This window comes from Serinus canaria, chromosome 17 (genome assembly GCF_022539315.1).
Source record: "Serinus canaria isolate serCan28SL12 chromosome 17, serCan2020, whole genome shotgun sequence".
NCBI lineage: Eukaryota > Metazoa > Chordata > Aves > Passeriformes > Fringillidae > Serinus > Serinus canaria.
Window position 1 is genome coordinate 732,478 of NC_066330.1, and position 26,176 is coordinate 758,653.

Below are 26,176 nucleotides of genomic sequence, written 5' to 3' on the forward strand. Positions count from 1 at the left end.
CCTGGGCACTGCTTTGCCTGGGCCATGCAGCTGGGACACGGCCCCGCTGTCCCCACGCTGTCCCCACTCTGCTGGGGCAGCACCTGCCAGCTCCTGTGGGTCAGGGCTCCCTGCACCCAGGGCACCCTGTTCAGTGCCAGTGCCAGCACTCCCAGGGCTGTGCCGGCATTCCCAGGGCTGTGCCGGCATTCCCAGGGCTGTGCCGGCATTCCCAGGGCTGTGCCAGCATTCCCAGGGCTGTGCCAGAGTTCCCAGGGCTGTGCCTGGCTCCCCTCACCGCTCGGAGCCGGGCGGATGCGGGCAGGGGCAGAGCTGCTCCCTGCCCAGTTTTGGGGGTGTTCCCTGGAGCAGGGCACTCCCCTGGGTGCAGAGAGGGCCGATGGAGCTGCTGGGAATGATTTCCTCCTGCCCAGGCTCAGCTCAGCTCTGCAGCAGGATGATTTATTTATTCCAACCCCTTTTCCCTCTCCCCAGCCCGCTGATGCTGAGCAGACCCCAGTGTGCTCACCAGGAATAAAGTGTGGGAATAGTTGGTCAGAGCAGCAGTGGCTAGTTAGCCCTGTGCCTTGGGCTAGTGAGGGGCTGGTACAGCCCAGAAGAGCATTTCATGCCCAGCCTCCAAAATGAAGGTGAAATATTGAGCAGGGTCTCTTTTGGTTCTGTTGGTAAGGAATCCATGTGGTTCCTGGTTCTGCTGATTGGTATAATGCTCTAGGTTAGGTGACATTTTAGCCTGTGCAGCTCAGCGTTTGGGTGACTGAGATTTTTGTGTTTGTTTCACCCACTGTGATGAGCAGAGGCTGTGCTGATCCCTGGTACCTTGGTGGGACCAGCTCCTCCCTGCTCTGGTTCCTGAGCCCTCGAGTGGTTGTGCTGCCCAAACCTGCAGAACAACCTCTGGTGCCTCCCCAGCCAGGGAAAAGCACCTTTGTCACTTGGAAACCCCGGCAGTGGGCGAGCCCTGGTGCTGGTCAGTCAGGAATGCCCACCTGGGCTGGCCCCAGGACGGCCCCTTGGGGACAATTCCAGGCACTGATGGGGCCGGGCTGAGAGCGGGGCAGCTGCAGAGCTTAAAATAAAATCTCTGCATTGGATTTCTGCTGTAGGTGCTTTACATTACAGATCAAACACGATGATTTTGTCTCAGCTTTTTTTAGAGCTGCACATTGCTAATGCAAAAAGGTAGCAATTAAGTAAAACCCTTCTGTTGAGCTGTGCACAGCCCGGGTTGCTGCTGGCCGTGCTGCACATTTGCTGTTCCCCAGAAAAGCAATCCAGAAATGAAGTGTTTGTTTCTTTTTAAGGGGCTTTTGACTAAATTCTTTAATTTCACTGGCTGTCAAGGTAGTGTTAAGTAAAATAGGTTTGAACTGCTGTAGTTTTTGTGTACTGGACTAGATGTCAGAAACCTTTGCCATCACTGGAAATTCTGTCACTCTGGATTTACTATCTGTTTCCCACAGCTGAATTCCTGAGCAGTGTGATTTAACACCTTGGCTCTCCATCAACCAGGCCTGGCATTTATTTGAATGCATTACACCACTGGTTTCCATAAACTATTTTACAATTGTTTCATATAAATGACTGTTTATTTCTACAAAAACCATCTGTATTTCTGTGGAGAGAGGCAGATAACTGTGTGTAAAATTCAGTAATGTCACAACAGTGCAAGTTAAGGAAAAACAGATTGGGCTAAAAAAAACCTCTCGTGCTTGTGCATAATGTTAAAAGTTTGTTTTCACTATTTAAATATCTTTATTTATTAACCAGTATTTGCATTTGTAATGATAAAATCTTTATTCCACTTCAGAGGTGTTGAGGGGCTTTGGGGATTTTTAGCGGATAAACAGATTTAAGGCGTCCTCGCAGCAGCATGATTGGAGATGTAAACATTCTGCTCTGCAGCCAGTTCCTCTCTCACTGTTTACATATTTTCTGTTGTTTTATTGTCATTGCCAAGCACACAATGGAATCCTGCCCCTTCTGTCATGTTCTGAGAAGGCTCCTGCAGAAGGGGGCCTGAGCCCTCTGCCCTGCTCTCCTCAGTGCACTGACCCTGATCCTCCCTCTGCCCATTGGGTTATGGCCCAGTGCTCATCCCCTGGCCCAGGGCCATGTCCAGCATCCCCGGGGAGCCAGGGTTCCCCCAGGCCTCCCCAGGGATGAGGAGCTGCCTCGATTTCCCTCCTCCCAGCCAGCACCCAAGGAGCCTCCACACTGAGCTATTTTAATTCCTCCATCTGCTGCCCATGTGGTGGCAGAGGGAGCGCTGGAATCCAGCAGTCTTACACTTAGCACGACTGATACTTTCTGACAGACTATTTGAAATGATAGAAATACATAAATCTCCTCTTTTTTATGACCTTGTAATAGCTGCAACATATTTCCAGCAAATATTTTCTATAGCAATAATAAAAAAGCGATAACAAAAAAATAAATATAAATATAGTTCAAACTCAAGCAGAATCACGCTTTCAAAGCCCAGGGATGGAGCAGCAAAGCAATAAATCACAAATCTGTGTGAAAGGAGGGACTTGAAATGGAAAGTCCCACAGACATCAGTGTTAAGTGTTTATCAACAGGGGTTTTTGACTGCTCTGCTGCCTTCTGCCTGTGCTCAGTTCCCTTTTGCTTGTTCCCTCCTGCCCAGCATCTGTCGCCGTGGCTGTTGGGCTGTGGCTGCCTAACTGCCCACGTTTCTGATCTTTTCTTTCTGGTTTTCTTTGTTACATTTTCTTTTCCTTTGTCATTTCCTTTGCCCGCAGGAGCTGTGGCTGCCCCTGGATCCCTGGCAGTGCCCAGGGCCAGGTTGAACAGGGCTTGGGGCAGCCTGGGACAGGGCAGGTGTCCCTGCCAAGGCAGGGGAAGGGAGTGGATGAGGTTCCCCTCTGCCCTGAGCCGTTCTGTGGCTCTGTGGTGCTTGCAAAGCCCTGGGAGCAGGAGCAGTGTCTGAGTGTGCTGAGGTCAGGCTGGAGATGCTGCCCCATTAACACCACGTGTAAGGTGGTGCTCACACCAGCTGCTCTCAGGTGTGGGGGCTGGCAGGGCTTTGTGGAAGGAGTTCAAGGACAGACAGGTTTGCCTGGGCTTTCTCACCAGGCAAACTGAAATTGTATCAGGAACCCCTAGCAAAGAGCAGGATTAATGGATGGCATGTGAGCAAATGCAGCACACAGGGCATGGCTTTGGCAGAGCAGGCTGGGCTCCAGCAGGCTGAGAGGGAGCCAGAGACCATCTGAAAGGGATGGTGGGCTTGCCATGGCATGCTTAGATTTCCAAAAAAGATTTGACAAAGGCTCATAAAGCAATTAAGCTGTCACAGGATGAGAAGGAGGATCCTCACATGGATTAATAATTGATTAAAAGACAGGAAACAAAGAATAGGAATAATGGCCCTTGGTGATTAGTAACTAGGTTACTGGTGGAGCTCCAGTGGAACTGGTGGAACCTGCATTGTTCCTTAATGTGGGGCATGGAAAGGATGTGAATGCTGATGTGACAAAATGTGCTGTTGATACAAAAGAGGTAAGAATAGTGCAAATAAAAGCTGTCTGTGAAGCACTGCAGAGGTATCCACAGTGCTGAGTGACAGGACAATAAAACGAGAGAGGGAAGTCAGTGTCAATGAGTACAAAATAATATACATGGTGAAAAGCAACTGTAACTATATGTGTGCAACGATGGGCTCTAATTACCTTCCATCAGTCAGGAAAAGTATCCAGTATCATCACAGCAGTTCTCTGAACACCTCAGCTCCCAGTAGGAGCAGGCAGAAAGACAAATGGAACACCAGGAACTCCCAATTTATTGGGAGTCCATAAATCCCAATGTACCCACATCTTAATTGCTGTATTTTGTCCCAAAAAAGATAAGTGAAGAGATGCAGAAAAGGATGAGTATGGAAATGGATCAGGCACGTGAAATGAGGAGCAGATGCTGAGGAGGAAGGGCTTTTCTGGTGTGGAAAAGGCACAACTGGGTACAGGAGGGGTCTGTGAAGTGCAGGTGGTGGGGACAGTGAATTGGGAAGGTTTATCCTGGTAGTTCAGAGACAGGAGCTGCTCACCCCAAACTCTGGGGTGGCAATGGCTCATTGGAACAAGAGGAATACTTTTCCTCACGCAGTGTAATAAATCCAGGAGGTAAATGTCATGGAAATGGGAAATTCAAAAGTGTTTTGGACATATGCATGGACTGTGAAGGGAGCAGAAACAGCTGATATAGCACGGGTGGAGCTGGGGTGTTGGTGAGGATTATGGGAGCTCTTGAAGGTGAAGAGAGGGATACACAGGCACAGGGATGTGTTTTGTTACAGAGACTAGTGCTGTAAAATATAGCCTCAGTTTTCAACAGTTTGGGGTTTTTTGTTGGTACTGGTCTTTTTTGTTTAGGTTTGACAACACCACAAACATTAAATATTCTTTCTGTAATCCTTATTTCACCCTAGTAACTAGTCTGGAGATGGAGAGGGGTTTAGTTGGGGTTTTGTTCAAAGCCTGTTCCCTGTTGCAGTGTTAGTATTGTTTATTGTGCAGATTCACCCCTGACCGTGGCATTCTTCATTGCTATTGAAAGTTAATGGGGGAAAAATTGCATTCCAAACATTTGAACCCTTGGTAGCCATGGCTGAACTTAGTTGATCTCTGGTGATCGGTTCAATTTAGTTACGATTTTTAGCCATTAGGCTGGGGCTGAATGATGGTGATTTGGTTGAGGCCAAATGTCTGCAGAAAATTGGCTGTTTGATAAGAGCCCTGTTATCAGAGGGGGATACTTTCTCATTTACATTTAGATGAGTATTGATTATTTATTTACTCAGAGAAGTGAGATTCGTTCCCAATCTTATCTCTCTAGTCTCTGCTTGTCAGCAGAAAGAGAGAGAGAGCTCCTGACAACAGCCCAAGATAACAGCACTTTGTAGTGGAGATAAAAGTTGGAATGGGCCTTTTTCTAGTCTTGACTGAAAGGATAAGTTTTAAAAATTAGAACTGATGGGTCGTGCTTTCAAAAGCCCTTTCTGAAAGCTTTGCAGCTTAAATGGCAACAGAATTGGTTTGTGGGTGTGCAGTTGCTGTTCCCTTCTGCAAAGGGGACCCTTAATTTGATTACAGGGTGGGATTCTTCCCAGGCACCTTTGTGTGCTCATAGGGAACTGTGGGTCTCGGGGTCTTGTTTTTAATTCCTGGTGAACATTCCTGTCTCTAAAGGGGTGTCTTGCAATAGCCAGGTGGGTGTCTGTGGACAGAATCCATGGTGAGAGTGGTTCCACAGGGATTCAGGTGGAAGGGGTGTCTGTGGTGGAGGATCACCCCCAGGAGGGGTGTGGAGCCCTGGGAGCTGCCAGCAGCAGGAAACCTTGGCTTGGGACACTGGCCAGGATTTTAAAGGTTTATTTTACAACTGCATTGAACGTTTGCATGAGATTACAGAAATCCATAAAATCCATCTTTGGTATTGCCACTTGAAAATTTGTTGAAATTCACAGAGCAGGATTCCATTAGGAGACCATTAAATTATCCAATATTCTACTACAGTGACATCATTTGAACTTGTGAGAGAAGCCTGATAGTAAAACTCCTCCACAGACTCAGCCTAGCGTTCTTCATCTGCTGGCAAGCAGAGGTCATGTAAATGTGGACAGATATTTAAAGCATAATTGAAGAGTAGATACTCTCTGAAAATCCATTTGCACTTTTTTATTAATTTCTCAGTATTTTCTGGTTTTAAGGAGTTATCCATGAGGCAGGCTGACCTGGCTCCTGCTCTGGAGCTCTATTTCCTGCTTTCTTAGCAGAGTTAACACAGGCTTGACACAAACTGGGTAAAACAATTTACCTGATCATGGAGTTCTCAAGCTGCTCCAGACAGAAATGACCCTGAGCCACTGCAGGGTGTGTTGAGGGGTGATCCCTGCTGGCTCTCCTCAGGGTTCAGCACCGTGGGCACTGTGTCTGATGGGGCTGATGCTTTTGGGGTGGATCCAGCTGGTGGAATCAGATCCTCACAGAGGGACCATGAACCCTGCCTACCTTTGACCCTTCCGCTGTGTCAGGGTGTGCTCCCATTGAGCAGGGCTTTGGGACTGGGTACCAACAGCACACATGTTCAGATCCGTGCCAGCAGTGCCCTTGGATGTAGCTCAGGAACCCCTGGAAGGTGCTGGGGATGAACAGACAAAGCCATTGGGTTTTGCTTTCACTGGTCCTGATCTTAAACCTACACCAGATTTTAAATCCAAATTGATTTACTGCTTTGAGATTTGTTTCAATTCAGTATATTTTGCTTCTGCCTAACAAGCAGGCCTCTGTTTATCTAATTTATTTTAAATTTAAATAGTTAATCGCATTCCAGTAGCCGGGAGAGGAGCAGTGCTGCTGCTGGGTCTGTTTGCCTTTCTTTGTGCTGTGTGGTTTGCCCTGCTGATGCTTTGGCAGCTCCTCTGGTTGTGCCACCTCTGGTTGTGCTGGGCAGGGTGGGAGGCTCCTGTGCCCTGCAGAAAGCCTGGCACTGCATCTGCTCAGAGTGGCACTGGGGGGAAGGAGAGTCCCCAGCGCTCCGCCCGGGAGGAACGCGCCCGGCCGAGCAGCGAGTGCCTCACGTGGCTGTGGGGAGATGGAATGAGCAGCTGTAATTGAAATTCTGCTGGAGTAAATTTAAAATTAATTGGCCAACAAATTCCATTCCTTAGGCATGCCATCTGAGGCTGAAAGACTTAATTTTTTTATATATTTTAAATATTTCATCATATGTGCTCGTAATTCAAAGTCAGCAAACAGTCAGAAATCTTTTAAGTAGTGGTGAAGAGGGAACAGATTTTGTAATTTCAGTTCTAGGGTTTTTGTTACTTTGAGACCTGGTTAAAGAGGCTTTAAATCACTTAGGATTGTTCAGGTATCTGTTCAGGTTATCTTACTGGATGATGGGAAATTATTTATGGACAATTATTGTTTATGGAAAATACACAGCTGAGAACTTGGTGTGCACTCCAGCTCTCAGGTGTGAGCAGGAGTGGTGCGAGGACAGGAGGGCTTTGGCCCCACCAGCTCCTGCCCTTGGAAGGGGCTTTTCTTCTTCTGGGTCCCACCTGGAACTCGGGGCACTTGGGTCTCCCCCCACCCCACCAGGGCCTCTCCCAACCACTGTCAGGACAGCAGGGCTGGAGCTGGCTCATGGGGCTTCACCTGGAATTGGATCAGAGTGTCCTGGTTCTGTTCCAGTTAAGCCATGCAGTTTAAGGAGCCATTCAACTAGATTTTTTTTTAATGGCCTTTTGTAAAAGCAATTTTTTTATACATTTAATACATTTTATACATTTTTTGTAGTTGTAAAACTACTTTTTAAGTGGTATTGTCCTTACTTTGGGGATTTGGTTGAGCAAGAAAGAAGTTGGCACCTGAACCTTCAAGATCTACTGTTAAAATGTGAAAATAACTAAAAGCAGCAGCATCTGTCCCTCTGTGTGATGCAGTCCATAAGGAAGGGCTGATTTCCTTCCCAGGTGCTTCCCAGTGCTCTGTGCAGGCAAGAGGGATGGGCTGCAGGGAGCAAACACTGGGGGCTTCTTCACTCAGGAAAGATGCCCAGAAATGCCCCCAGGGCATACAGCGAGGTCTGGGGGTGTTTCCCACTCCAGGCAGGGGCTTGGTGCAGCTCACCTGGCCCAGGGACAAGGTGGGAGTGTTGGACAGGGGCTTGGCAGGTCAGGGGACAGCTGGAGACAGCGGGAATGTGTTGTTTCCTTCCACACCACCCTCCAGCTGCTGACAGGGCCCTTCCTTTGGCCAAGGGCTCTGGGACATCAGCACCCACCTGCTGTGCTCCTGGGCTGCCAGGAACCTCGTGTGAGTTGAACGTGCTAAGCCATCACTTTGTTAGAAAACAGATGATTTTACAAGTTACTTTATGTTTCAGGTCCTCAGTATCGGCTGGAGAAGCAGAGTGAACCTAATGTCCCAGTAGATTTAGACTGTACCTTGGAGAGCCAGAGCACTTTGGAATTCTGCCTTGTCCGGGAGAACAGTATGTTTCCCCTTTTCACTTTTGCTCTTGTAAACTGCTTAAACTCACATAAGTTATGTATTTTGGAACACAAGCTGTGCTGTCTGGGCAAGTACATTTTGACGAGACTCTCTGTCCCGAGGCACTTCTCCGTGGTGCCAAAACAATATTCCAGAGGGAAATGATGGATTTCATACCTTTAGTAAATAGTCTGCATCCTGTTTATCACTTCATGATTAATCTTTTGCTGTTAAACTGCTCTGTAAAGTTATGACCAACCCTGAAAAACACGAAATATGAACCTGTCTGTGCTGCAGACATTGCTCAGTGAGTCGAGGGGTTGGTCTGCAGGCTGTGTCCCTGTGGCTGTCAGAGGCACTGGGGGTTTCTAATACCATTTAAAGAAATTAACCATGCAGAAATAACTGCAGCAGTTTGATGATTTTTGAAGTGCCAGACAAATAATCTTCTCTCCAGCTCTGCTCAAATATTTTTATTCTATTACTGTTTTAATGATACTAATATTTATTTCCTGATTTATTTCTTTACTTGAAACAATATGAAACTTTAAAAAAAGGACATTTAACATTGGTTTGTGTTTGTTCCCCATGGAATTTTGATCCATTCTTCATTCTTCACAGCAGCCACACTCTCAGGTTTGGTGCTCTTTCATTCCATTTTGTGTAAAGATATTGATTGTACTAATGAGTAAAGCCAGTCAGTCCTGCCCTCAGCCAAGAACACTGCACACAGCCATTGTAAGAGCCTGCTTCAAGCAGTGGAGGAGTTTGTTCCTTCTGTGCAAAGGTTAAACCTCTCATTGGTGCTTTCTGGCCACAGCAAGTGCATCTGAGCCCAGCATGGCAGCAGAGCATCCCCAGAGCAGCCCTGGGTGCAGCAGTGAGCACAAGGGAGGGAGCAGCCTGAGCTCCCAGTGCTGCTGGGGCTGGGATTGCACTCTCAGCTCTGCCTGCTGCTCTCCCTGAGCTGGGACTTGCTCCCAAAATGTTCCTGGTGCTCCTGCTTCATTTCTGCACAAAATGGTTCTGAGAAACTGTAGGAGAGGCCTTGGCAAGAGGGAGCAGGGGGGCTGTGCTGAGGAAATGGAGCAATTCTGACCTCACTAATCGAGTTGTGCTCTTCCACAAGCCAGAATTCCCCGACGTCTGCATCCCACCTATTATTTTTGTATTGATTTTTCATCTATGAAATGATGCTCACTAGTCATACTTCCATGGGTTTTGCTTGTGATTTAAAATAACATTTTTTTAAACCCAGGCTCTGTAATTAAAAGAATGCTGTAGGTACTGCATGTTTAATGTATTTTCATCATCTGTGGAGGAATCCAGGCTGTGGCTGGATCCTGGTTGTATCTCCTGCAGGTCTTTGCTGAGTGACTGGTTCAGGTTGCACCATTCCTGAAAGAGTAAACCTGGTGGAAGTTTGCAAGTGGTGTAGCAGGAGGCAGCCAGTCTGCTCTGCTCCAGGAGAGCCTCAGGAGCCTTGGCTCAGGATAAATGTCAGTCAGAGTGTGGAGGGGACTCTTTTCCCTGCTCCTGAAGCCCTTGTGCTGCACTGCTCCCCTTCCCTCCCAGGCCAGGGGACACCAAAGCGAGCCCTGCTCCTGCCCAGAGCCCTGGAGAGCTGTGGGATGGATCCCTGAGGCTGCTGGGTCCAAATTCCCCGAGCTGGGGAGCACCTTGGCACTCAGGGGTGCCCATCCAGGAGCTCTGAGCCCTGCTGGGATGGGGTGACCCTGCCCTGGCCCTGCACAAGGGGCTCCAGGGCAGCCCAGTCTGGGACATGGATCACTGCCCCTGCCTTGTGCAGAGCCTGGCTCCCCCTGCAGCAGAAAATGGATTTTGGGGTGCTCAGGAGCAGCTTTTGGCAGGCAAATATTGACAGTTTTGCACTCATAATAAAAGAATGGCTCGACAATCCTATCAGCAAACTGAAATATTCACTTTGTGCATTCTGTCTTGATTTGAAATACTTTTAGCTTTGATTTGCCAGTCAGAAAAAACTCTCTTGTAACAGCTATTACTTGTAAATGTGCTCTTCATAGTCTCATAGTCATTTATAAATATATATATGGATGATGGGAAGCATCTCTTGGGAGAAGAGCAGCCACATTCCTTTGGGCAAAGAGAAAGTTTATATTTCAGGGTATTAAATGAAACAAAAACTTTCCATTATTAAGAAATATGTATGGAGAAATCCCCTTTCCAGTCAGCATTTACTAATAGCATTCAAGCTAATAAACTGCTTCCAGCGTGCAGAACTTTTAACTTGCACAAAGATTTATCTTTAAACTGAAAGCTGCACTTTGTAATGTGAAATGCCTTTATGTGTGGTAGGAAGCCGTTCATGGCTAATTTAGTTTTATTCTTGCCATCTTACTTCTGGAAAGTTCCTCTTTCTCATTTTATCATTAGATAGTAATTAGTATTCAAGGGAAATTGGTCTTAATATATTAAAATTGGTTTAGTGCCTTTAGACCTATAGCAAAGCCAATGTCTTATTGGAAAATGTAATTGGGGACTCTGTGTATGTAATTAATTGTATTGCAATTAAGAACTTTCATTAAGCAATATTCTAGTACATTAAAGTAATAAGGGACATTTTTGCAGTGCAGTTAACTTTGTGTTTTGTTGTTTTATCGAGGCAATGCAGGTTCCCTTCTCTGCAGCAGGCTGCCTGTGGCATTCCAGTGCTCCTGAGGTGCCGTTTCTGTCTCTGCTCGGGGCTGGCAGGGGGCCCTGGCACAGGAGGCTCCTGCTTCAGCTGGGTCCCTGGAGGAGGAGGCTTCTGGTTTGGCTCCTGCCTCACTCCCAGCTCGTGGAGCTGGTGCTGGTTTTCCACTGCTCTCAGGCTCATTTGGAACTCGGGATTCCAGGGAGGAGATGTGACCGAGCTCGCTCTGCTCCGCAGGGACTCAGCTCTGTCCTGGGGCTGTGTGGGCAGCCCAGGGTCAGCTGGAGGGGTCACTTCTGCCCTGTCACTGCTCCTGTCCCAGCACAGGGGCCATTGTGACCACCAGTGTGGGGACAGGGCTGTGGGGACACCCCACTGGTTTCCAGCCTGAGGAGGGTCCTGGCTGGCTCTGGGCAGCGGGGCAGCAGTGCCATTGCCACCCTCCTGCCTCACTGCCAGGCACTGCCACACCACAGCCTCTCAAGATGCTTTTAAGTGCACCAAAAAGTTTGACATATCTCAGTGTATCTTTGGAGTAGTGCAGCATGAGGGTTTGACATGATACATTATGATAATCCATAGTATAGAGACATTAACACAGGGGTCTGTGACAAAATGCATTGTAATGTCTCGGAAGGAGCCATTACAATTTATCTTGTCATTCTGGAGCATGGAGTGGTTGCAGTGTTAAGATGGCTCTGCATAAATTCACATGGAGGCTGTTTAATTTGATTTTTGGAATCCTTTCAAGTCGAATGGCACAGCCCAGTTTGCAGCTTAACCCTTTGGTGTCCCCCTTCCCCAAAGGAGGGTCCGTGGTGTGTGAGGAGGGCAGCACTGGGAAAGCTGTGGTGAAATTCTGTGACCTGGGAATCTCCTGCTTTATGCTCCCTATGTGGTTTTGGACTCATTTTACAGCAGATGCTCACAGTGGAGTACTGCTGAGGCCACTCCAACAGTACAAGTCTCAAGCAAAATTAATAGTGAAAAATCTGACAAGTTGGTACCTGCTTTGCTGGAGCTTTAAGATCTGTACTAAAACTCCATCATCTCATCTTCCCATTATTAAAATTTCAGCAAAATACAGAGTTTTCATTAATCTCCTGCAGCAAATTTAGTTCTCTGAACTGGCAGTTGGTTCAGCTTTTAGGACTACATTAGCCAGGATATTAAACAAAACGTGTCATTCCTCAGGATCTCCTGTAAGAAGCTAAATCAGTTTTCAAACATATTTATGCCACTTTATCTACCAGCATCTGAATGATCATTTCGAGCTGAGGTGCTTTATTAGCAGCTGGCATCGAAATTACTCTGTGCAATTATATATCACATTATAGTAATGTTGAAATTGGTGTTAATCCAACGTCATAAAATGTAAAAAATCTTTAAAGTGTGTTATATTTTTTCAGTAATTGGCATTTTGGCTTAATGAGTTGTTGCCTTTTATAAGGCAGTACCTGCAGTGGTAATGAGAATACTAATCAGTAAATAAAGTGCAGCTTCACATCAGCGTGCCCGAGGTGCTGCTGGCACCTGGGAGATCTGTGCTGGCATCGAGGGGGCACCTCTGGGGACAGACACCTCTGGGTGGGCTTTTGGGTGGCCTCCTTGCTGGGTGCCAGGCTGTGGGTGGCCAGCAGGGCCAGGGGTACAGGGTCCAGGGCTGCCTGTGCCAGCGGGGAGCTGGCCCCAGCATGCTGTGCTGCTGTCCATGCAGGATGGTGTGCTGCTCTCCATGCAACATGCTGTGCTGCTGTCCATGCAGGATGGTGTGCCACTCTCACTGCTCTCCATGCAGGATGGTGTGCTGCTGTCCATCGGATGGGCTGCTGTCCATGCAGGATGCGTGTGCCACTCTCACTGCTGCTCCATGCAGGATGTGGCCCTCCGCCAGCTGTGCTGCTCCATGCAGATGGTGTGCCTCTCATGCGATGCATCGCTGCTGTCCATGCAGGATGGTGTGCCACTGTCACTGCTCTCCATGCAGGATGCTGTGCCACTGTCACTGCTGTCCATGCAGGATGGTGTGCTGCTCTCCATGCAGCATGCTGTGCTGCTGTCCATGCAGGATGGTGTGCCACTCTCACTGCTGTCCATGCAGCATGGTGTGCCACTCTCACTGCTGTCCATGCAGGATGGTGTGCCACTCTCACTGCTCTCTATGCAGCATGGTGTGCCACTCTCACTGCTGTCCATGCAGGATGGTGTGCCACTCTCACTGCTCTCCATGCAGGATGCTGTGCCACTCTCACTGCTGTCCATGCAGGATGGTGTGCCACTCTCACTGCTGTCCATGCAGGATGCTGTGCCACTCTCACTGCTGTCCATGCAGCATGCTGTGCTGCTCTCAGGGTGTGCTGCTCTCCGTGCAGCCTCAAGTGCCTGTCATCGTGGCCTCGGTGCCTCGGTGGCTGCCCTGGGGTGGCGGGTGGCGTTTCCTGGTCCCAGAGCCAGGCTCCCGGGCACTCAGAGTCCCTGGGGCAGCCCCAGGTGTGGCAGGGCTGTGCCCCAAGCCAAAGCTGCCTTCAGGAGCCCCCGGGCCTTGTCTTGCAGGTTCAAGAGGAGAGGAGGTGTCGGAGGAGGACCCCCAGATCGACATTGCCACGGTGCAGGACATGCTCAGCAGCCACCACTACAAGTCCTTCAAAGTCAGCATGATCCACCGGCTGCGCTTCACCACGGACGTGCAGCTAGGTAAATGGGCACGGGGCCTGGCATCTCTGCCTCTCTGAACCAATCCTTCTCACCTGGCTCCATTTTCTCAGCGAGCACTTGAAAGTGTTGCTGGCGTTTCAGCAGTTAAAAATATTGCTTTCCCTTGAAAATACTTCAGTATTTTTATTATCCCCAATCAGTTGCACATGTTGCCTCTGAAGGAAGGCCATTATTTAATGACCTCGTCTCTTTTTTTCAGTCTAGGCTTCCTAATGGAAAGCTTCTTGCCAACTGTTTTGTTATTTTTAAATGAGGCTTTGCAAAATTGGGAGTTATTGGGTTTTTCCTTTTCTGAGACTGAAAGATTTTTAACGACCTGGTGGAAATTTGAGGTGGAACAGAATAAATGAGCATTCTCTAAAGGTTTTATATTGTCCTTATTGGCTCGCTGAATGCTTTTGAAAACCTGAAGGCCAAGGGCTGACAGAATCCTGAATTATAAAAGCCCCATTACTGTTTTAAAATGATTGAATGGCTTTTTATCTTTGTGTTTAAATTGTGAAAATTTGATTAATGATGCATTGGTAGGTGACCTGTGACATTCCTGCAAATACTTCCATAAAGAAATGATTCAGCAGTAAGATATTAAGTGCCATAATGTTTACAAAATACATTCATTCTGTAGAATTCAGAATTGTTAAACCATACCAATTCCTGTAATATTGTCACTACAGTCCCTTCATTCCTCCATCCTGAAGCACATGTTAGAGTACATGTGTGTAAAATTCTCCCAGAAGAGGCTTTTCTTGTTTATTTTGAGCTGTCTAGTTGAGGCAGGATTTATCTGCTGGTGCTGGAGCAGGGCAGTGCTGGCCGTGTTCCTGCCCTGAGCAAACTCTCAGCGTGTGATAGTTTGCTTCCAGTGAAGTTTGACTCACTGTATCTGGGAAGTGTCAGAAATGAGAGCTTGAAAAGGTCATGACAGATCACTAAAGATAAATGGTTAAGGGAGAAGAGCTGTTAAATGAAACAAATGGCTTAACTTGTGCAGCAGTGGAGGAGCTGACCCTGCCCAGTGCTGTAAGGACCATAAAATTTCCCTTCTATAACAATCTGTGGACTTGTGTGATTTTGATGGCAGTGCACTGACAATGGGGCTTTATAACCTAACTTTATTTTTTTTTAATCAAAGGAAACCCCAGCAGGGTGTTCAAACCTTGGGCAAATGCAGAAAATCAAAACCTTTTGATAAAGTCTAAGTTACTGGGCTTTCTCCTGAATTTTTAAAAGACATTAGAAGATCAAGATTGGCAAAACAAGGACTGAGGGGCTGTGTGGGTTTGGGCTGATGAGTGTTACGTGTTACCTGTGAGTGACAGACTGCTTCTTCCTCCCTGAAATGGAAAAGACAGGGGCTAACTTTTTGTCTTCAGTCGAGGTGACTGGCCTGGGAGCTGTTCTCCAGCAGTTTGATGATTGCAAAGACTTTTCTGTGCCATCAGTTCTGTGTGGCAGCCGTAGCAGGGCAAGTGTTTCTCCAGGACCCCCAGAATCCTGTCATCCCTTTGCTCCTTGTGTGCAGAGCAGTGGTGTCAGTGGCTGTGCAGGAGTGGATTGCACTTTTTGAACTGTTTTAGCTGTTTTCAGGCCTGATCACTGAACTTGAGACAAGGTTTATGAAAAACATGGGAGTAAATTTGATTTTCTGTACATTGTGCATAGCTCTGTAGTAAAAGGTGCATGGCCATGGGAGGAGTGCCCAACCCACTGAGTGATGGGGTTTTTGCATTTAAGGTCTGGGGTTTGTGTTTCAGCCCATATCACAGGGTAATGCACACACAGCAGCACTCTCAGCAGTTTTACAAAGGCTCTATCATGTTCTGGAGGAACAGGACACATTTACTTGTGCATTACATTAGCACAACTAACAGGAGCACATTGTCTGGGAGAACAACTGCTGGCAAGGGGTTCAGAGAGGGGAGGGGGCAATTGCAGACCCCAACAAAGGCAGCAAGAACAGAGCACTGCTGCTGGACCCATACATTGATGGCATTCCTTTTGACAAAATGAATGAATTTAGAAAATAGGTGAAGGAGCATTTTCACTTGGGTTTTGAGTATGAGTGATTTGTGCTGCAAGACAGAGACTGCAGAAGCCACAGACACAATACTGTTTTGATTTTAGGTTTCAACACATCCAGATTGCGAGAACAATAACACAAAAAAGACAACATTCTTTGTCAATGTGCTCTCTGGATGTGGGTGAGCTTCAGCCAGCGATGTCGAGATACAGGAATAATGGATGAAGTATACAGCAACAATTTGCAGATAAAAATAATAGAAGTTAAAGTGTATTTTACATGATAAAAAAAAAGATGAAAGAGGAGGAAGTCTGTTCCATCTGAGATGGTTACAAAATGGTGAAGTAGCCTCTGCTGAGAAGATTGATGCAATGGGGAGTGACCTTGGCTTGGAGCAGGAGCTGGTGATGTATGTATGAGCATCTCGCTGCTAAATGGACCCAGATTTGTAGCACTAATATACATGGAAGCCCAGAACCAAACTCAGGATGGCAATAAATCAACAGCCACTTTGGGTGTCATTTCTGGTTTATATTCCACTATTGTTCTATCACTTTAATTCATGTCACTATCATCTGTTCATCTGGAACAGTTTTATATAATTTTCCAGTGGAGTTACCTGACAAATCCTATCAAATTAACAAGGTGCATTAACAGTATTGACTGACTGTGAATTCTGAAGTTGCAGGACCAAACAGTGACATTTTTTGAGGATATTTATAGGGGTGATGCTCTTAGAGGAAGGGATGGGGAACAGCCCTCACACACCAAGAATTTGCACCTTTATTTTTAGAACTTCCCCTGACTTTTTTTTTTTAGTGAGAAAATGAGACTTTGTATCATCAACTTCCATATTTTCTTAAACTACAGCAAATACCATTTGGAATAATGAACCATTACAGTGAAATACCAACACCAATTTTACATAATCTGTCCAAAATTAAATCACAAACCAAAATGGGCTCCAGATACAGCCTACTCAAATTAGTGAGTTCCAGGAGCCTGGGTGTTAATTGGACTCTTGATACAATGCTTAATTGCAGTGTGATCTCTCTGATGTGAGGTGAGTTTAATGCATTGTGGGGTTTGGGGCTGTTCCCATAACCCACGGGGTGGGTGAGGCTGGCCTGGTCTCAGGGCAGGGGCTGCAGCCCAGACCCCCCCAGGCTCCTGCCCTGTCAGAACCCTCAGAAGGGAGAAAGTTTTCTGCTTTTTTCTCCAGAGATGCAGGAGTTAAATGATATTTAAATACTTTTTTCCTATATTGCTTCCTTTTGTGGATGATGTCTCATGAGCTTCACGCTGTAACTCATGCCTGAAGACACATCATTGTTTTCAAGGTGTAAAAAGCTGCCTGGGAAGTTTGCTCAGCTCAGTTCAGTTCCTGAGCTGGTTCCAGCAGGATCCCCCTGCCCTGGTGTGGCCTCACCTTGAGTGCTGTGTGCAGCTGGGGGCACCACAATGTAAAAAGGACACGAAGCCATTAGAGAGCATCCAAAGGAGGCCATGGGGTGGGGAAGGGTCTGGAGGGGAAGTGCAGTGAGGAGAGATGAGGGTGCTGAGGGGGAGCAGAGGGGCAGGTGCCAATCTCTGCTCTGGTGACCGTGACAGGACTCAGGGACATTTAGGTTGGATATCAGGAAAGGGATTTTCACCCAGAGCAGGGCTGGGCTCTGGAACAGGCTTCCCTGGAAAGTGAGCACAGCATCAGCCCTGCTGGGTTCAGGAGGCACCGTTGGGACAGTGCCCCAGGCACAGGGAGGGTCCTGGCTGTCCTGTGCAGGGCCAGCTCTGGACTCAGTGATCCCAGGGGTCCCTCCCAGCTCTGCACGTGCTGAACCTCTGGTTCTATTCTTGTATGGCTGCATGTCTGCTGTACAGCAGATGGAGAGGGGTGGGTGGTGATAGTGTCTGTTACCAGAGCAGTGGTGACTGCAAAACCAGCACCATCTCCTATAAATCTCACAGCTCCCATAGCTACTGCTTCCAGGAGAGCTCGGGATGCCTTTAGAAGAATCTGTTCTGGGATATTTCTTTCTTTTGGTATGCTTATGCAGGAGAATAAAATGCAGATTATCAATGCAGTTTGATAACCATTTGCTTCTGGTTTCAAAAGCTCCTGTGCTTTCAGAAAGCCCAGAAGGGCAATATACCTTCAGCCCATTTAAGATTTATAAAGTGTGTCAAACGGCTGATATGAAATCGGTTAAACAGATCACTCTTGTGGCTCTCTATTCTTTCTCATCTCAGGTATTTCTGGAGACAAGGTAGAGATAGACCCTGTTACTAATCAGAAGGCCAGCACTAAGTTTTGGATTAAGCAGAAACCCATTTCAATCGATTCTGAACTCCTCTGTGCCTGTGACCTTGCGGAAGAAAAAAGCCCAAGTGAGTAGTCCATTTTATTTATGTTCTCTCTTCTCTGCCTCCCTGGATGTGCTCCATGTCCAAAGAATTATTGCTACCATGTCCTTTTCTTTCTCTAGGTGTGTTTTTTTCATTACAGGATGTTTTTAATCTGACTCAGTTCTGTTATAGAGAACACAGCATAAACAGACACACATTTTACGAGTGTCCTCTGATGCTGCTCTCAGCTAATGGCATCACTCAGGGTTTCTTGCCCACTGTGACACCAAGGGAACACTGGCTCTGCCCAGCTGTCTCCAGCCCTGCAGCACAGCTAGCAATTCCATGTTTCAACATAATTGCAATTTTTGGGCACTTTTAAACTTTCAGACTGGTTTTAAATGTCTTTGGTGCAACCGAAGATCTCGGACACGCAGTGAGTGTCAGCTCAGCCTGGACTTGCCCCAGCCGTGGCTGCAGGGTCACTGGCACTGAAGGTGCCACTCTGGGAATGCTGCTCTGTGGTGGTGACTGGGCCAGGGCAGCAGTGACAGCCAGGTCTGGGGACAGGCTGGGCATCCCAGCTCAGCCATTGCCCCGAGGTCAGAGCTGGCTCTGTGGAGTGCAACTCCAAAAGCAAGGGCTTCTGCTTGTTGTGTCAGGAGAGGAATGAGAGTTTCTGTCTGGAAAAGTTGTTTTAAAAAGCACAGGATGGGCCCTGGGAGAATTGGGCAATGGCTCCCAGTGGTGCCAAAATGGAACCGTCTACTATCAAAAAGTGACTTCAGTTCAAAAGCTCAGATGGATTTTATTGCACTTGTGCCTCTGCAGGGTAGTGAGATGCTGGTATTAAGTACTTATCTGCAAGGTGACAGAGAGGGAGAATTATGTGATACATATTTACAGAGGTAATGATCTGTTGAATTCTCTTGGAAGAGTAAATTTATGGCTGCCACAGATTTTATCAGCAATTATTGAACTATATCCTTCTCCCCTTCATTACCCCTTCCTACTCCATGTTCTTGGTTTAGTTATTGTCTTCCTTTTCTGTCTCTCCATCAAGATTTCATGGTCCTTGCATAGGCACAATCCCAAGGAGAAGCTTCCCCAGTGACCTGGCAGTCTGAAACACGTGAGGATTTTGTGTAGAGTGCAAGGGGCAGGTTGTGCTGGTACACCCTGACACACCTCTGCTCTGTACCCACATTTCTGCAAATGCAGACATTGAGGGGATAAAATGGTGCCCCCCAGACAAGGCTGAGGTTTCCACTGCTGCCAACACACCAGGGACAATCCCTGGGCACCTCGGACCTCGTCCTGCCAGGATGGGGGAATATATGTTTGTATACATACATTGTACCCAGACCTGCCAACCCAGGAGCTTCAATGCCCAAGCAGAGCCCAGGAGGGCAGTGCCTGCACGTGGGGACACTGAGTGAGGAGTCACGGTGGCTTTGCAGGGGACACTGACAGGTTGCAACCAAGGCAACCATGACAGTACTGAGGGGCTTATTTGCTCGTTTTTGTGTGAACATCTTAAACTTCTCCTACTAAATAATGGTTCAGCACAGTTCCAAAAGGAGAAAATACTTCCTCCTGAAACTGCTGACCTTTCCCAACTCACTAAAGATGTTCTAAAAGTCATTATTTTAGGCCAGCAGAAAAGACTTTTAGTGTGACATCTCAGAATGATGCATTTTGGGGAACTGAACAGCAGATCAGTATCTCTTGAATTTTAAATGGAAAAAAGTTATTTTAGTAGCATAAAGGAATGAAACTCACTGTATTTCACAAGTTTTGTCTGTGATTTTTATCAGCACGGTGATGTATGTTTGTAGCAGAGTTTACATCAAAAATTATTCCCGGATCTTTCTTGAATGAATTATTGCAAAGAGAGGCTGGGTACAGATAAGGTCTTTGAGTTCTGCAATATATTTTGTTTTCATGTTTTTATCTCTTGTAACACAAACCTGCTCCATCTCCTCTTTCAGAAATGCTCCTGCTGGTCCCGTTGTGCTGGGCTCTGGGTTTGGGGCTGCCTTCCCTCCCCAGGCTCCTCAGTGGGCTCTGCTGGGCTGGGCTGGGCTCTGTCTCTCTGAAGGGGTGAAGGGTTTGGACCAGGCTCCTACTTTTTAGTGAGGGCAGGGGTGTTGGAGTGGAGGTTGAGTGCTGGGAGCAGCATGAGGGTGCAGTGGGAGTCTCGAGCTCTTTGCTTCCCCCTGCACTGGCACACTGTGTGTGTGTGAAAGGGCTCAGCAGCTTCAGAGCTGACCTGGTGGGGATATTGATGGACAGCTCAGAGCTCTTTTGGACAGGCTGAGTTTTCCTGTGCTGAGAGTTCACAGAACTCAGAGCTGCCTTCAGTGAGGGCAGAAAATGAAAACAGAAAGCTCTGGCATCTCATTTGCCATTAGTGGGGGGGTTGTAGGCAGGGATGGCTGATGATTTTTGTTTGCCCTTGTAGTAGCCCTGGGTCAGAATTTGAAGTTTTATTTGTAAATTAAATCAGACTCCCTGGATTTAGACTGAGGGGAGAGTTAATGGCCCTGCTGGCTTGCTTCGATGCCATTAGAACCTGACAACACTGGGCACGAACATCTTCTTTAAATCAGGTTCAGCCTGATTATCATGAGAGATTCTGAATGTTTTGAGTCTTGAAAGGAAGCATCCTATCATGGAGAAATAAGATTTAAGCCTTAATAAAGTAGTTGTCATTTTTATAGCTGAAAAGAGCTTTGTATCTCAATTAAGTGTACATAATATAAAGTCTTAAGGAAGCAACATAATACGTTTAATACAATTATATCCCTTTGCAATAGTGTAATTTAAAGGAAATCTGATTCTGGTAATGTCTCTTACATTACTTGGACAGGGGAAAAACTTCAGTGTCACTTCCCACTGCCTCTGTGGCCCGAGTGGCCCTGAAGGATGCCCAGGGCTGCTGGGCACAGCTGAGCTGGGCTGGGCAGGGAGTGCAGAGCCCAGGGCAGCCCCTGTGCCACCACACCTGATCAGAACCTGCCCAGGGCTCTCCCAGGCAGCTGTGATTTACAGGACCTGCAGAAATTGGACTTATTTGATAATTTACTTGAAACACTGAAGCAACATTCTCTGTGATCCTTTATCTGCCTTTTTTTTTTGTTTTCATGAAGCAGAGACATCTCAGTTGCTTTGTCAAAATCCCCTCGGTATGAAGGTAAGTGTAAACAAAGGTGTTCCCTAGGTCAGGGAGTACATGGGTAACTTCAGTTTGTAATTTAATTGCCCGCTTTGCACCCTGCAGCTGAAGATTTCCTTTAAATTCTGATTCCATTGTTGCACTGGGGCTTAACAGAGTGTTAACCTGGTAATAGGCACAGGGCCTCCCCATTATATGTCTCGCTATCGAGCGGTTCTGCATGACTAGTTAAAAAAGATGGCAAGAAGATTAATGAAAGCTGCGAGTCCAGAAGGGGGGCAGGTACCTCGGTGAGACTTCCAGCGAGGAGATATTAGAGCTGAACCAGAGCTTGGCTTTTTCTTTATCCCATGACCTTTGAACCTGCCTTACTGTCGAGAGCTGCCAGCCGAGCCGACGTTTTGATTGATGTTGCTACACGAGTCAGTCTTTCCCATTGAATTCCACATCTGCACGAAAATAGCTTTTCCAGCAGTACTCACCCTGGCTGCAAGTGATAGCCAGAGCCATGCCTGAACCCCCTTTGTGTAGTTTTCATTTAAAGCTAAAGGGATTTGATGTTTTAATTCAGGGTCCAGTTTCTCCTGATTATGCACGTTGGGTAGTACTAATTTACTGAATTTGTTGTTGGGTTGTGGAAGGGCTGAAAATACCCAGGAAGTGTTGGGAGGGCACTGGGTTCCTGCTTCTCTGGGGGCTCAAACAGGGTTGTTGCAGGTTTGCTCAGAGCCTGCAGTGGGGCCAGAGCAGAGGCAGTGTGTGCTCTGCAACTGGTGCACAAATATCACGATATCATGGTTCCCGATATCCCTGCTCCTGCAGCAGAGCAAGAAGTATCACAGTGAAATTCCTGCTCAACAGGAGACTAGTCACAGGTTCTGACCAGAAGGTAAAGCACAGGTTCAGCAGAGAAAATGTTCCCAAACTTCAGGCTAGGAGTGAAAGGAACATCCAAGTGTGGAACAGAAGGACAGAGCCCAGCCGTGGGCTGGCAGCGGGCACAGATGGCTCCGTGTGCCCCGGTGGGCTCGGGCTGTGCCAGGGCAGCTCTCAGCAGGACGTGTCCCTGCAGAGAAGGGCTGGCAGCGAGGGTCCCCTGGCCCTGGCAGGGGCAGGAGCAGCCGGGCACTGCAGTGCTGATTAACTGCAGCCCCTCCAACAGCCGCTCATAAAAGTTCTCCTGAGCGCAATCAGGAGCGCGCATTGCCTCATCCTTTTAACAAATCTGTTTTGTAGCCCTATTAAAAGGGGTCTTCATCTATCCTGTCAAAGCTATTCTGCTGGGGTTTTTTAGTTTAATTACACTATCCAATTAAAACTCCTCGCTGCATTTTGATTCTCCTCTCCTCGGGCCTGAGTGGATGTGACATTTACAAGGCTCGCCTCTCCGGCAGACAATGCGTGATTGATGAGGTGCAGACGCAGTGGAGGAGCCCATTGCCATGTGGAAACACTGCATTTTGATTTATTTATCTTTTTTCCCCAAACGAGGTTGCTTGTAAAGAGGTTTTGGGCAACCCCAAGTTGCACCTCAATTTTCAGCATTTTTGCAAAAATCTTTATTAGTATTCTGCCTCTGATAGTAATTTAAAGAAACAGGAGGCTTTGAGGGAAAATAATCCAGATGTGTGAATAGTTACCACAGTTTGACACAAAAGTGGGTGTGTGCTGCACTTTATTGCAGCTCTGTTTTCAAGACATCTGGACCCATGTCACCCTCTAATAGCAATGCTGAGTAGCAAGCCTGCAGTAGAACATAAAGGGTTGGAGGAAAAGAGATTGTGGAATATGCTGCTGCCTGAGAGAATGGGGCAAGCCAGCTGGACCACAGCTGCAGGTTTTTTCCTTAAGAGTCTTATCATTTGTTCCCACTTAAGTACTGCCCTGGTTTGAGGAGATCCACCCTGGGTTCATGGTGGGCAGCCCAAACCATCAGTGACTCCACTGGCATCAGTGGGGTGAGGATTTCACCCAGAACTGACTGCCCTCACTGCCTCTAACTGGTGTGCCTCTGGGATAAATATCCCTTGCATGAAATGGGATTAACCCCACTGTACACACAGCTCCACATCCCTGTTCTGTCTGTCCCTAACTGAGCTCAGTGCCACATCTGGATAATCCAACTGTGGCTGCAACTTGTGACCTCCCCTGTGAGGTATTTTTTTTTTTTTAGTTAGCAGAAGGTGTCAGGAAGGGTGTTGGATGTTTTTTAACCCTAACGCAACTCTTGCAGCTTTGTATGCCCTTCAGGCCTTCCTCCAGGGCCACAGCATCATTCCTGGGGTCTCACAGGTGGATTTCAGACAGCTGAGCCCCTCCCCTGCTTTGGGTGAAATGCAGCAGTGGCTGCAGGGCAGAGGCTCTCTCCTCTCCTGCAGGGTTGAAGGAAATGCGTCTTTGTACAAAAGTAATGCTGATGTGTATTTTGTTATCCTCATTCCTTGCCTTTTACTGGTGTATTTCTAATCCTTCTGCATCCTTTCTGGGCCCATGGGAAGAGATTTCAGGGTTTGAGCCTGTTGAGGTCACAGTTTCTGAATCGGTGAGAATCAGTGATGTCAAAGGATGTTCATAAGTGCTTTGTTCTTCAGAGGGTGCTTCTCCAGCTATTTATTCCACTAATAACTCTTAATTGTTGACTTCTGCCTTATGGCCCTGTAATGACAAAGCAATCATCAAGGTATATTGAAAAATTAACATAAATTTGCATTTCTAGTGTTTGTTTGTTTTCTACCTTGTCCAATTCATGAATATTCTTTTCATCCTCCAGCTAATTAGTGATTTAATTCCATTCTGTTTAAAGAGTTGGCAAAGGGTAAGGGCTGAATTGTAGGGTGGGAGGGAAAGAAGAAACACTTTCTAGTCTTGGCAGATTAGTAAAAAAATTATCTTTTCTTCTGCAAATTCATATCCTCGTTTTCCAAGCAAAAAATGTATCTTTTGGACTTTGATAAAAAGAGTTTATGACTTGGATTAGAGTGATTATTTTTCTACCTGTGTCAGGTGCAGCGTGGGCCCACCAAGGGTTTGGATGTTTTCCCAAGATTGCAGGGATTAGCACAAGATTTACTGTTGCCTGTAGGAGCACATTATGGTCGGTAGTTGTGGAGCTGTAATTCCAGAGGGTTTCTCTGCTGTGGGCAGATGTGGGGCCGTGGAGGAGCTGGGGGCTGGTGAGCAGGGTGGAGGCTGCTGAGGAGTTCCAGAGCCCCGGGAAGGGCGAGGAGAGCCGGGAGCTGCAGCCCTGCAGGGCCTCTTCCCTCGCCTCGTTGGCAGTGCAGTGGTGCTAAAAATCAGGAGATGGGCTGAGCAGCTGAACGTGAGCCGTGGTGCTGAAGGAGTAAATGAGCTCTCCTTGGTGAATTCCCAGTGAATTAGCATCCTGCCCTTCCGTCTGTAGGCTCCTCTCCAGGAGTAACCACACAGGAACCCATTAGTGTTGGGCTGGGGAAGATTTATCAGCACTCTGAGCTGGGGCCAAGGGGCAGCAGGGGGGAGAGGCTGCTCTGCTGGGGGGCTGTGGCATGGCTGGGGGCCCAGGGGGCACCAGGGACATTGGCACCAGACCCTTGGCTGTGCTGAGCTCACCCCGTGACAAAAGCTGCTGGTAGCAGCTGAGTTTCTGTCGTTCCTTTTTCTTTCCATAACTGTTTTAACAGACAGACGTCCTCGGGAATAACGTGGATTTTCTGTTGTTGTGCAGCTGATTGATCCTGATTGCAGGGCACCGAGGTTCCCTGCAAACACCCAGCCCTGGTGGTGTGGAGTGATGGTAGCAGCTGCTTGGGCAGCATCTGCATGTGCTTTAAATCCCCCATCAAGTGCAGCAGGAGCCACTCGAGCTGCTGCTGTTTGTTACCAGATCCTCTCACACGGAAACATCAAACCAAGGAAGCTCCTATTGATCTCAGAATTGTCAGGGGTGGTGCTCTATTGGAAAGAGGTACATCACATATTTAAGCACTCTTGGAAATGGAAATCAATCTCACAATTCATAAATTCCATCTGGCTAGAAGAGTAGCAGAGCAAAGTGCCAGTTAGGATTTCAGTGCACTCATATTTCATGCTGTAAGTAGTGTGTTGTGGACTTGGAGCCCATAAACACGATGCTGTAATGGGGCTTTCTAAGGAAAAGTCTTCTTGGCTTCTTTCCACTGGGTCCCCAGTCCCAGCAGGAGGGGCTGTGTGCTCTGCACGGCCGCGGGTTTGGCATCGGTGCCGCGTCCCCGGCGGCGTCCGGGAGCCCCTGCAGAGCCACACTTGGCCAGTGCCCCCCAGGCAGGCCCAGAGCAGCCTCTGTGCCCGTGGGAGCAGGAGCTCTGCCCTTGGCAGGGCTGCCCTGGGCAGGGCAGTGCCTGAGGGACGCGTGGGGGCACCGCGGCACGAGGCCGGGCTGCGCTCCCGGGGAGCACCTGGAGAGGTTTTGTCTTGATCCACAGCAAGAATTACCCAGAATTTCCAAAACCCAAAATGCAGCAGCTGGTTGGAGTCCTCTGGCCCTGTTTTGTGCCAGTTTCGTTTCTGATAAGCAGTGTGGAATGTTCCATGTCCAAGGAGAGTGGTGGGAGCTGGTGGAGCACGGTGCTGTGTCCCATCCCCAGGAGTGGTGCACTGGCACTTTTGGAATCATTAAGATGCTGTGTTCCAGGCAAAGCTGCATGCATTAACATGCTGATGAGCTCCCAGCTTGGAATTCCGCATTTTTAGTACCACTGAGGCATCATTTGTCAAATGATTTAAAGGGTTGAGTTTTTATTATTATTATTATTAGCCAATTTTTCAATACAGAATTTATATTCCAGATTAGTGCATCATAATGGTGTTTAATTAACATGCCACAATAAAATACTTGCATCTCAAATTTCCTGGCCACCAATCTGAGCATATATCAGTCACTTTTTGGAAATCTGGAGAATTAGATAATGTAAATAAGATTTCCAATTAGCTTTCCTGCAGGAAAGACCTGGATTTACAGTAATGTGGCTGTTACTTTATGGATTGCTAACTTTGACTGTTGAACTGAATAAATTAGAAAACCGTTGGAAAAGTATCATGTATAGAATACATTTAATTTTCATTTTGAAGCCATCAGCATCCATACAAGTGAAGGCTATTTTGCCTTCCTTTGTGTTCCACGTTGGACCTTTGTTTCTTGGAGCGATTGTGCCACTTCCTCCTGGCACCATGTGTTGGAATCCAGGGCTGCTGTCCCAGGGCAGCCACAG

General features: G+C 47.4%; 1 protein-coding gene across 5 annotated transcripts in view; it reads left to right on the forward strand.

Annotated features, from left to right (window-relative positions):
• MAPKAP1 (MAPK associated protein 1) overlaps positions 1–26,176 on the forward strand; it is a 79,566-nt gene that overhangs the window by 50,357 nt on the left and 3,033 nt on the right. For 4 of the 5 annotated variants that reach the window (XM_030231363.2, XM_030231364.2, XM_050980808.1 and 1 more), the window contains 3 exons: positions 7,912–8,019; positions 13,246–13,386; positions 17,678–17,815. In XM_030231363.2, the coding sequence (XP_030087223.1) occupies positions 7,912–8,019; positions 13,246–13,386; positions 17,678–17,815 (387 nt within the window). The remainder of the gene's footprint in view (positions 1–7,911; positions 8,020–13,245; positions 13,387–17,677; positions 17,816–26,176) is intronic. The other variant, XM_050980807.1, reaches the window with a different exon arrangement.